Here is a 13078-nt window from a genome sequence, read left to right on the forward strand (position 1 = left end):
TACCTCAAATTGTGTCTTTTTTATCCTCTTCTTGTCAAATATGAAATTGAGTTTTTAATTTTTCTTTAATCTTTCTTTTATTTTCCCTCCTTCTTATTTTTCATTAGAAAACTAAAAATAATTATCATAAAATTACTTTGAAAGAAAATATTTAATCCTTGATTTTCTGCATAAAGTTTGTTTCATGTAACATGATGGATGTTCTCTAGTTCCATCCATTTACTGGGAAATGCCGTTTCATTCTTCTTAATGGCTGAGTAACTCCCTCATTTATATGTACCACATCTTCTGTATCCATTCATCTGTTGACGGGCATCTGGGCTGGTTCCATAACTTGCCTATTGTGAACTGCGCTGCTACAAACATTCGTGTGGCAGGATCGCTATGACATGCTGATTTTAGTGCTCCTGAAATCTAGACCAAAATAAGGTGGGGAAAGGAGGGAATCTCATGAAAACAGGAGAGAGGTCAGTGGAGTAAGGAAGGGGATTGAGGAGGGGGGAGAAGGGTCAGGAAGTGGGAGGAACAAAGGAATCAAATTGACCAAACTAGCCTATGTGCATATATGAATATACCACAGTGAATCTCATTTTGATGTGTCTTTATAATGTACTTATTTTTAAAAGCTATAAATAAAATAAGAATTGATTTGGATTGGTTTAAACACATTCATGTTAAAATGCAATTTTTTTCCTTTATATTTAGTTTTTGGAGGAATTGTATTTTATGAAAGAACGTATCACCCATATTTTAAAGCATTTATTCCTAAACCTCAATTTTCATGTCTTAGTATTTCTGAATCAGGATTTAAGAATGAGAATATTTCAAGTTATGTTTCCATGTCTTTGCATTGAAGGAACGTGCACAAATGCTTTAACATGACATTCTTAAAAGATACCTTCAAACACAATAGTAGCTACTAATTTACTTCTCTTTAATGTGCTTTTAGCTACTCTGTAATGTGCTTTTAAAAAACAGAAAAAAAAATCAATTATTTGTATTTGTAGGGTATTTGTACCCTAAAAATATTTTTCAAGACTGCAAATGAATGAATAGAATCATTTTTATTATTTTGATGATCAAAGTTTGTAAAACATTTAGTAGATAAATGAATAGCTTCATGCTCTATTTTCAAAACAACAAATGCATCTACTAATATTCCTGGTATTTCAAAGTAGTCCAAATCATGAAGTATTTTGGGCACCTTCTCTACACCCTTGAGCACCTTTGTCCACTCACGGAAGGACACTGATGGCAGTTCAAGCATGCTCACAGAGCCCGCGGAGGGTTGAGGAGGGTTGGACAGCTGTTCTGTGAAGGGCCGGGTAGTGTATTTACTGGGCTTTGTGGACCATACAGTCTCTGTCACAAATAATGAACTCTCCCTCTGAGGACAAAAGCAAACAGAAGATACACAAATTAACAGACACAGCTGTGTTACAAAAATACTTTATTTACCCCAACAGGCAGTCCAGATTTGCCCTCCAGGTAACCCCGGGCCTTATGGGACTGATTCATGGACCACAGGCACCAAAACCATTTCATCTCTGTTGTATTCACTTAAATAAAGTTCCCAGTAAATGTTACTTCTAAAGACAGTTAAAGGGGTTTGTCTCTGCAGTCATGTTTTTATAGAACTTTATAGTCACTGTGATAGTTGCTTAATTAATGATTAACAGTCACATTTGTATTACTGGTTGGTTCCACATGTGTAAAGAACTAATAAAAAATTCAGAACGAAGTTCATTCTATATATTCTATTCATCAGATGGTGGGTAAAACAAAATCTCATCTGGTTAAAATAGATTGAGAGTTTGTTAAAGCCGGAAGTCATTTTTCTAAAGACAACTACAGTGTTTGATCCCCATCTCTGCAGTGCTGATGCCTGTTTAGGCTGCAGGAGCAAAAGGCTTTCATCAGTAGGGGAACAGAGTAGCGTACTGTTTCTTTTTCCTTTATGTGAACTATTCTGAGCAAAAAATAGAACCATTATTTTAAAAGCATTTTCAAATGATGTTATAACCTGCAATGCCCATGGGCCAGTTCCAGAATTAGTCTCATTTTAGAAAACATGTATCTAAAAACCTAAAACGTTCCACATGTCTGCAATTTTTCTTTTCCCTGCCCACCTTAATTACTGCTCCTCTCTGCCCACGGCAGGCAGGCCCTCCATGCTCCCTGTGTCACCATTTAAGAAAGAACATTCTAGAGGTCCTTCATGAGCTTGCTTCCAGAGAAAAACTGACAAAGCTGTCACAGTGACACCACGTTCAAACTGCTTCACGTGCTAATTGCCATCAGTCTCCTGCTGGAGTCTCAGGTGTCCCTTTAATGGCAGCTGCTGGTGTGTAGAAGCTGGGTGACTGAGGTCAGCCACACAGGCAGGCTGAGGTGCTGGGTAAAACAAAGACCTAGCAGACTGTTCTGAATAACTTCCACACGTCTTTGGTCTTGGATTCAAGTTGGAAGCTTGGGTCCATCATATTAGAAGTTCACTGAAGCAGGGTAAGAGCCTCAGTTCAACCAGCCCTCTGGAGTTAGTTGTTCTTCATGATGAGACAGACAGTCATGTCCCGGTTCTGCTCACCTGTCTTTCACAGCACGCTTCTAGAAGGTTCCAATGGGTGCCCTAGAATTAGGATCAGGCTCTAAGACACACCCCCACACGCTGCCTCACTCCTTCCTGCAGGTGCCTTTCACTCCAGAGAGAAAAACACTGTGAGATGAGAACGACTGTTAGCCACCAACTCTCTCCTTGTTGTGTCTCTTGCAGGAGTCCTGTGGAACCTCTCGTCGTGTGATGCACTCAAAATGCCAATCATCCAGGACGCCCTGGCAGTATTGACCAACGCGGTGATTATCCCCCACTCAGGCTGGGAAAATTCACCTCTTCAGGATGATCGGAAAATACAGCTGCATTCATCACAGGTGCTGCGCAATGCCACTGGGTGCCTAAGGTCAGTCCCGCGGCACAAGGGCCTGCTCCTGCCATCTTCCCTGGGTCCTCCTGGGTCAGGCACTCTTCCTTGTAGCTTTCGCTGCTGCCTTCCTAAGGGCCAGATTGTTCTGCAAAGATGAGTGTTGATGGGGCAGTGCAGTATAAGAAGCTAACCAAAAGTTTTTAATCCTGCACTGAACTGGTGTAGGCATCTTCCACTGCCCTGCACCTACACCTGGGTCTGACTCATTTAACTGAAAACAATAGTTTTGGGTCGTTTGATGTAATATCATGCATAAAGAATAACCAGACAGGCCAGTTGCTTGGGGAGTCGACAACAGATGTGCAAGGGTCTACTTAACTATCACCAGTAGCTGGTTTTGTTTTTGTTTTTCAATTCTCTGTGTGACTGTGCAAGTCTGTGGTTCTTAGAAAGAGCTGTTTCATAAGGCCTGTTGTGTTAAATGCTTTTGTAAATAATAGAAGTTGTAAATATGTGGTAATTCTCTCCCAAAGCATTTTTACAAAATCATCCCCCAGAAATCTACTGAGACTTCTTAGAGCCTCTTTATGCCTTGTTTAATTTTGACTCCTACGAAAGAAAGTAATAATCAAGATACAGTTACAAACTCTGGAACCTGAGCTCCCAAGGATGTTGCATTTTGTGTCAAAGCTGGAAATCTCCCCAGGATGAGGTTAATCATGGGATGGGGGCAAGGAGGGGGTGATTAAAAGCACTTAGTCAAATAATCTATATTTCAAGACTAAAATGTACAGAGTTGCTTTCGCTGGGCTGGTGCAAAGCTGCCATTTCTCTTAACACTTATTTGGTTTCTAGGTATAAAAACTTGTCTCTGCCGAGCAGGAATGAAATCACCTCAGTGACATTAATAATCGTCATGTCATGAATATTCATAATAACACTCTCAGCCTAGTCTTGAGAGGGGCCTCTGTGTGAATGTGTATGCAGAATGTGAGATAAAGAGACAGGATCCATGCATATCTCCATGCATTCACAGAAGTGGGGACCCTCTGACAATTTTGCTTTTCTTCCAGGTCCCAAATTCATGAATTTTTGACATGGGTAGTCTCTAATGTAAGCCAAATGTACAGTTTTCCAAAATACCTCCATTGTGGCATTAATTTTATGACTTCTTTAATTGTTACCCTTCAGAAACCTCTTGCCTCAGCAGGAGAAATGTAACCCTTCCAAAGCTCAAGCTGCAGGCATCCCCACCTTTCAGCCTGATCTTTCTAGATCAGTTATTTCCACTTATTATGATTAGTTTTTCCCTCCCTGTTGCCCCTGACTTACCAAGCCTGTCATGGTTCCTAACGACGTCTATGTGTCTCAGACTCAATGGCAGAAGAGTAAAGAGCTAGTTAGCTCTATAAGTTGAAATTTGAGTACTATAGGAGCATGATTATATCTTCTTGATGACTGACTCAAGGCTTGGGGTGCTGCCATTAAGAGCATACACGTGTAGCACTGTCATGAAAAAGTAGCTGAAGAAGCTAGACTGGTGCATGACAAGGGCCCCCTTTGTAAGCCCTTGGCTGAGGGTGAGGTGAGAACAAAGGTAGGTCAGACTCAGGAGACTCTCCATCCTTCTCTGCTCACTCAGAGCTTTGGCTTTTGCTGCTGGCTAGAAGTGGTAGTAACACAGGAAGCACAAGAAGAGAGCATTTGGTTTGAAAAGAGTTTGTTGTAGCCAAAGCAAGGTTTCCTTAGCCAAGATGCAACCAGGGCTTGTGATGTCCCATGTCTCTGGGTTTATCAGGCGAGTGACAAACCAAAACTCATCAAAATCAGTGATAACTTCTCCCTTAATCCATTAAACTTCCATCCTCCTACAAAAAGCAGTATGATTTCGCCTGTCTTATTTGTCTTTGTTTTTTGTCCTTGTTGTGTGTTTGGGTACAGGGGATTGAACCCAGGGTGCTTACCCACTGAGCTACATCCACAGACCTATTTTGATATTTTATTAGAGACAGAGTCTTGATGAGTTGCATAGGGGCTCTCTCAGTTGCTGAGGCTGGCTTTGAACCTGGATCCTCCTGCCTCAGCCTCCCGAGCCACTGGGATCACAGGTGTGCATCACCATGCCGGGGGCTCCTCTCTTGTTTGAATGTGTTTATGAATCATCTCACATTGATGATCAGGTTTGACTGGGAGAGGAAGAAATCAGCCCTGGAGGAGGCCAAAATAAAGTTATCAAAGTGTGAGTGGATGTAAAGTTTCAAGGAATTTGTTTTTCCATTTATTGAGAAATAATGTTGACAACATACCCAAATGGGTGCAAATGCCTACATCATGATAGAAGATTTTAGGTTTTAGTATGGGTTTATTTACATTCTTGCTTTTTCTAGAAACTCCTAGATCTTTATTCACATTTAAAAAAAAAAAAAAATCCTTCCTAGGCTGCTTTTGCTTACAGTAGTTTTATCTTGTAAGCATTTGCTGAAAACTTAGTGTGTGCCTTGGGGAACCAGGCAGGAGACAAGTGGTCAACACAGTAGCTCCTGCACTTTAGAAACTCGTGCCTAGTGGAAGAAAGGGCCATCCATACAGTCAGCCCTAAGGTGGTGTCCTACTCTCAGGCTGACGCCACAGTTAGGGTAACACAGGAGGAAAACTGCCACAGGAGTCACGAACTCAGCCAGGCGTAGGCAAAAATGACCTCGAGGATCAGGTGATATTGGGCCAGGCATGGAGAAGACTGCCTCAGTGGGTTTAAGGGAAAGCATCATGGCCAGGAAGAGCAGCTGACATGGTCTGGCACAGCCCGGGAGAAGTCCAGGAATTCCGAGGTGCATTGTCCATAGAGACTAGACTCTTAAGTCAACCTTCAACTATTATTATTATTTATAGAATCTCTGCCTTCCAAGGACCTGAAAGTTTTGACCCAAATATAGTCAAGCCACCTACTGGGTGGCCTCTACTTGGCCAGCATCCCTCTTGCCTTAAAAGGCCAATTGCTTTCTTCCTCTCCCCAGTTCCTTCCTTTCCATTTCCCTCCACTAAGGCCTTGCTGTGGTCTGGATTGACTTGTCCCCCAGAGCTGCTGTGCTTGGTCCTCAGTGTGGTGAGGAGGAGAGATGAGGGGGCCGTTCAGAGACGGGGTCTGGTGGGAAGGGATTGATGTGATAGGGGGGACCTGGTTAGTTCCTTTGAGAAGATTGTTGTTAAAAGACTGATCCTGGTCCACAAATCTCTGTGGCTTCTCGTTTTGCCACATGATCTCTCCCATACACACTCCTGCCTTTGTAGTATCACTGCCAGGAGGCCCTGACCACAGCTGAACAGATGGGCTGGCCTGTCCTGGACTGGCAGTCTCCAAAACTCTGACCTAAAAAAACCCCCACTTCCTTTTTAAATAAAGTACCCAGAATCAATTCTTTTCTGTAATAACAGAAAACAGAATAAGACAGAATTTAAATATTGAGTGGCAAGTGGCTTGGACAGAGTTAGTCTCTTAGCCCAATCTTGAATCTTCATTTAGACAGTTATAGTTGCCTTTTCTTTTCTTTGAGAGAAGGCTGTTTTTAAGGAATATCCTAGACAATGACATTGACATGATTTTTACAGTACTCAGACTCCTCCATCATTGGATAAATTTAAGATAAGTTGATATTTGGGGCTTGTTTCTGTTAACTATAGATTCAGGAATAGATAGAGAAAAGAAAATAGAACTCTTCCCTCCCGGGATAGTAGTTCCTAAGCCAGTGTAGCTTACCAGTCCAGTAGGAGCACAGGATAGAGAAGATCTATCACTTCACCATTAGAAATCATTACTCTTGATTTTTGTTCCTAAACAATTCATATGTGTTATGTCATCTTGGGTGAGAAGCCAGGGTTAAAGATTTAAGCAGCTGCTATAAAGAGATCACATTTTTTATTGTTTTTCAGAAAGAAAATACAGTTTTATGAATGCAAATTTCACTGCTCCTAAATGTCCAAAAAAAAAAAAAATGCTCAGCAAAGGGAAATCTGAGAGAGAGAGAGATAAGTCTGTGCCTCTGTCATATGGAGCTCAGAGGCTGATGTCATCCTGCCTTTACGAGCTCCAATCTCGGGAGACTGTGTCCACTGTCTTGTGCTGCTCTTGGGCAGTGGGCGTGGTCCAGCATCCGTGGCAGTGGCTCCAGACCCTGCCTGGTGAAGGAGCCAGCTTCAGGGTACCTTCTAGAGAGAGGAACCACTTGCCCCCGCCTTCCCTAAGAGGCAGGGAACACCTTCTTGGAAAAGTCCTGCATGTTGACACAGCAAAAACTTAAGCACATAGCAAATATAAAATGAACAGTGGATGCCCTTAGTCCTTTTCCATTTAAAATTCATTTTGGAGTGGGAGATGGATTTTTTCTCAAGCAGATCTACCTATTTGTTCCTGAAATATCTATCTGTCACTGAGGAAAAAGGACAGGGAAATGAAAAAAATTATCTCTTACATTTTGTTGGAGAAGCGGGTTGATGGGAGTGATGGTGGCCGGCTTGTGGGAGGGAATGGGTGTTAGCCTTGTGAGATCAGAGCAGGACGGGAAGGGTTTCATCCCCTGCTGTGCCCCAACTCATGCTCGCCTTCCTCATTTCTTCCCCTTCTCTCATTGTGTCTTTTGCTCCAATTCTGCCTGGTTCAAGCTTTAATATCTGATATTTAAAAATACGGTTCAGCCTGGTGTAGTGGCGCGTGCCTGTAATCCCAGCAGCTCGTGAGGCTGAGGCAGGAGAATTGCAAGTTCAAAACCAGCTTCATAACAGTGAGGTGCTAAGCAACTCAGTGAGACCCTGTCTCTAAATAAAATACAAAATAGGCCTGGGGATGTGTCTCAGTGGTTGACTGCCTCTAGTACCCACCACCACCACCAAAATAAAAATAAAAATATGGTTCAAAATAAATGTAGCAAATAGTTAAAAAGACTGAAGACATGTATATGAAGGTTATTGCTAATCTTTTCTTCTTCATTTTATGATTAAGAATTCTTCTGGTGAACGGACTTCAGATAGCCTGTCAGGCTGTGCAGATCTTGAAATGGATTTAGTTTTGTACTCGGGACTATTTTGTTGCACACAGTGTAATCAGATATATCTGTTAACCTTTGGCCGGCACCGTCACCACCTTCAACTGAAAACACGTATTGACCACCCCGTCTGAACACTGATGAGTGAGGTCAGATGGGCTCTGCCTCTGGACAAGTTCATGTCAGCTGAGCTCCCCGTGATGAGCTGAAAATGTCCCACCAAAATTCATGTCCACCCGTAACCTCAGCTTGTGACCTTATTTGGAAATAGGGCCTTTGGAGACATAGTTCATATCAGGTTGTACTTGTCCTTGTAAGAAGAGAAGAGCCTCACAGTGAGATGTACAGGAGGAAGGGAGAAGTGAAGACAGGCAGAGGCTGGTGGGATGGAGTGGCAAGCAAAGGAGGCCAAGGATTGCTGAAGGCTTCCATAAACTAGGAAGAGGGATGGGATCCTCCCATCAGGCCTTCAGAGGCAACATGACCCCACCAACATCTTGATTCTGGAGTTCTAGACTCCAGAACCCTAAGGGAATACATTTCTGTTGCTTTCAGCCATGGATTTTGTGATGCTTCATACTGGCATCCCCAGGAAAGGAACACATTACCCCAGTAAGAAATGGAGAGACACCTACAAAACCAGGTAGTCACCTGTGGACACAGCACAGGGAGAAAAATGAGTAAGTAACTCAGAGAAGAGACACGGCCTGTCCCCAAATAGTGCCCACACATGGGGACAAACAACCCAGACAGGGACCTGTGTTTCTGTACACAGGCCCTTCCCATCCGTGGCTCAGATACAAAACAAAGCAGCATGTGTGAGCAGGACTGAGTTATTCAAGCCCAGATATGTTCACCTCAGCTGAAGAAGGTTCCATCCAACCTCCATTCAATAAGGGTCTTCCCACACTGTATCCAACTTCTGCTCTCACTGCTCTTATTCTCTGGACTTCGAGCCAGCTTCTCAAGGTGGCTTGGATTTATCTAACAGCCAGAAGTTATTCTGCGTCCTTATACAGGTAGCATGACATGATATAAGTGTCATTTCTGGAAGTAACTCCAGCAGCTGTGTACAGAATGAATGCTTTCTGGACTTACTGTGAAACGTGGCTGCATTTCCCACTGAAAATATCACAAATCAATACCTTAAAGATCCCTGTCGTGGCCATTATCATCATTTCAGAGTGAGCTGCAGGTAAAGCCTTGCTAGCATCCTCTTTTTCCTGTTAATCTAAGAGGCAGCTCAATAAGAGACTCGGATCTACGTTACTGTATAGCTGCACTGTATTTAGTCATGGGTACTTGGGACTTTATCTCCAGCCCGAGCATGTGCACAAGGCTGGGTTTGCTAGCTTCCCCAGCTCATTTCCTGGTGCCCCTGAGTCGTTTATTTATTTTTATTATTCTATTCCCACTTCAGCATCTTGTCCTAAAGGACAACAATATACAACCCTAATTTTTTCCATCTATCTTTGTGTACACAAGAATGTTATTAAGCCATCAAAGGAGCTGCACTGTGCCTGTGCTTATGAGTATAATTAAACTCAGACCCTCAATTAGTCATTTTAACCCATATAATGGATGAGTGCTCAGTCCCACAGTGCCACTAATTCTAGAGTGACCTTGAGAAAACCCCATCATAAAGTAATGCTAATGATAATCACGCTGTAGCTGGAATGCTCCAAGGACATTTATTTTATCTGGTTTACACTTGCATTAGCCGTGACTAAGAAGGGGAAATGGTGCTATTTTTGTGTTAAGGTCAGGTTATTGCCAGTGTTTTTCATCTATTCAAAAAGAGTCTTAAAAGTGCTTTTAAAGTGGTGTGTGATGAGCTGTGGACTGGCTTACCCCAGTCTCCACCAGGGCAAGGGTGGGCAGCTCTGCCTGGAGCACTCTCTGTCCAGGGTCTCTGGAAGGGAAAGGACTTGGTCTCTGTGGTTCGAGAACAGAGGAGACACTCACCCCTTGCCCCATCCCTCCCCAACTCCCACCCTCTCTGTAAAGCAGAAGAAGTTCTTTATGGGCATTCTCCATGTTCAATATGATCAGAATATCTTGTTTTCTTGAGTTAAGACTCAACAGTGAAGGTCTTCTACTGTGAAGGGAACAGAATTCACTGGGGGCACGAGCAGGAGTCTTAAGAACTCATCCAACTGGTTGGCACCCACCAGAGCAGCCCCACTAGGGACAGGGCTTCCACCTCCCCAGCATGACTAGCTCACTGACCCCAAGCCCAGCCAATAGGAGGTGGTGGTCTCTACTTGCATCAGGTTGCTCAGTTGACATGACAGAGTCCCGAGGACAGGGTCTCTACTTGCATCAGGTTGCTCAGTTGACATGACAGAGTCCCGAGGACAGGGTGGCTTGAGTAACAGAGATGTCTGCAAGGATGTAGAGGCCAGGAGTCTGAGTCACGATCATCAGGGTTGGTTTTCTGAGGTCCTTGTCCTTACCTGTAGCTTTCTGGCTTCTCCCTGTGTCTTCCCTTGGCTTTCTTTCTGAGTGTGTGTCCAAATTTTCTCTTCTTATAAAGATTCCAGTCAAGTTGAATTAAGACCATTGCTAAAGACTTCATAAATTGTTTCTTCTTTAAAGACCCAGTCTTCAAATACAGTCGCATTTTGAAGGACTTCAGGTGAGGACCTCGAGTATGAATTTTAGGGAGATAAAATTCAGCCTGCAGCTCTCATAGTGGGTCTCCCTGTTCCTTTTCACTCTGGGAAATAATTTTTAATAAATGAAACATTCTTATGGCAAGGTCACGTTTACCAGTATGAAGCATATTTGATTCATGAGCAATATAAATAAAAATCATACTTATTCTCTAACTTTAAAAAAGCTAATGTTATTAGTCTCTATTTCCAGATGGAAGTGATCATAAAAGTAGTCTATAGAAAATGTTCCCTACATAAGCTAACACTGTCACAAAAGTACCCACATGAGGGACTTTCAGAAAAGTCCTTATATAGAAGACTGTAAAAGCCAATTAATGGGCTTTTTTCTTTCTTTTTTTTAGGGGGGGGGATAGTTAATTTTGATGAAATCAATAGTTTGATTTAGTGTAAAAATATGACTTTCAGAAAATCTCTGTACATATTATATTCATCCTCAATTCTAATTGTTGAATTGAAGAGTAAATAAAATGACCTCCGATTAAGAATCAGGTGGTCTGCATTTGCACCCCAGTTTTGCAGCATCTTGTCCAGTATCCTGAAGGAAACGTGGCAGCTTTATCTTGGCCTCAGTTTCCTGGCTGTGAAGAAAGGTTTGGCCTGCAGTCCTTCATAAGGTGACAAAGAAACTGCAACACAGTTGGGGTATTTGCTAGCTGACCCCAGACATTCTCTAAGTAAGGATCCAGAAGAGACATACCTAAGTGGGCATCCCCATTGATAATCAGTGTCCCCAAGTGGGTTCTCCCCAGGGAGTGCCATGGCTCTGGGGCCCAGCTGTGGCCTGACTGGTGTAATACTGGACCTTGAAACCACAAGACCATCAGGAGGAAATTCATTTCTGACAAAGCCCCTTCTAGAAGCCCATTCTGATGTTTCTATAACATGCATACGGCCTAATGCAGCTGTCCCAATAATCCTGAGGCAGGAATTCTGATCCTGTTTACAGATCCAGAAGCTGATGCTCATAGAATAAGCGTAACTTCCCCGGAGACATACAGCTTGCACGTGAAAGAAGTATGCAAATAATACCCAGATTGCATGATGACGCCTTTAGGTCTCTGCCACTTTTCTGTGTTCCACAAGACAGAGACCAGGCGATGCCCCCAAGGACGGGCATATGTGTTTGTTTACCGTGAGGGCAGAGGTAACGCTCAGTCCAGGTGCTGGGTCTAAACACCAAGTTGGAATTGGCAGTCGATGAAAGAAATTTTTCTTAGGGAAAACACCTGAGAGGAAAATGGGAGGGAACCAAAGGAACTAGAAGAACCTTCAAACCATGGCTCAGGTCTGACCCCAAGTTAAAGAGACAAGGAAGGAAGAAAGGAAGGGAGGGGGAAGGAAGGAAAGGAAGGTGTGTTGGTTAGGTGTTCATCACTGTGACCGAAACACTGACGAAGAACAACTTTGAAGAGGAAAAATGTATTTTGAACTCACAGTTTCAGAGGTTCACCCCTTGATCGGTCAGCTCCATTGCTGTGGGCCTTAGGTAAGGGGGGCATCATGGCAGAAGGACATAGCAGAGGAAAGCTGCTTAGCTCATGGTGTCCAGTAAGCAGAGAGAGAGGAGGAGGAGCTGGGGGACAAGATGTAACCCCCAAAGGCATGTCCCCAGTGAGCCACCTCCTTGAGTCATGCCCTCCCTGCCTTCAGTTACCCCCAGTGAGTCCTTGTAGGTTATCAACCTATCAAATGAACTCGTCCACTCACTGGATGACAGCTTGCATAGTCTAACCATTTCACCCCTGAACTTTCCTTCATTAACACAGGAAACACTCGTATTCCAACCATAACATACGGAAGGAAAGGAAGGAAGGGCAGGTGAGCAGGCAGTGGAATGTCTCAGACTTAAGCAGAATTCATCAAGACTATCGGAGAGTTCTTGAGCCCAGCCACCCTTGAACCATATCTCCTAGGAACAAGTTCACTGCTGCTGATCTCCTCCGTGGCTGGGAGCACCCAGGGGAGAGGAAGCCCTAGCATAAAAGAAGGCAAGGAAATGGACTTCAGGGTGCAGCAGCCAGGGCCCCTCAGTCAGTGGCACTCCTGCAACAGTGATCTGAGTGGTGTGTTTTCATTGGGTGACACATCAGATAACCTTTTGATAGCACTTCCCTTCTGAACACACTAAGCTTATAAAATGCTATGTTATCATCAGGAAGCTACTGGATATAATATAAACACGAGTTGTATGAACCAACATTTGGTTCTCTTGGGGTATATTCTTTCAGACCCCTACCCTGTGCCAGGCCCTGTGGTAGGTACTGCAGATAATGGAGAGAGGATGAATCCGTGAAATTTGTTGTTGGAAGCCCTGAAGAACATCATTAAAATAAGACAGTCTGATGTGTAGGTCCACACCTGGCTGCCCTAGAGGGGGCAAGTTGGAGTGTTTTCCCAAATTAGTGCCTCAGGAGATAATAATATTGCTTAATTTCCATGGCTT

The 13078-nt window shown here is 43.3% G+C and overlaps 1 protein-coding gene across 2 annotated transcripts in view; it reads left to right on the forward strand.

Moving 5' to 3' along the window:
- Positions 1-13078, forward strand: part of Ctnnd2 (catenin delta 2) — a 356516-nt gene that overhangs the window by 180871 nt on the left and 162567 nt on the right. For both annotated transcript variants that reach the window (XM_027943890.3, XM_027943891.3), the window contains exon 5: positions 2774-2957. In XM_027943890.3, the coding sequence (XP_027799691.2) occupies positions 2774-2957 (184 nt within the window). The remainder of the gene's footprint in view (positions 1-2773; positions 2958-13078) is intronic.

The sequence above is a fragment of the Marmota flaviventris genome, chromosome 5 (genome assembly GCF_047511675.1).
Source record: "Marmota flaviventris isolate mMarFla1 chromosome 5, mMarFla1.hap1, whole genome shotgun sequence".
NCBI lineage: Eukaryota > Metazoa > Chordata > Mammalia > Rodentia > Sciuridae > Marmota > Marmota flaviventris.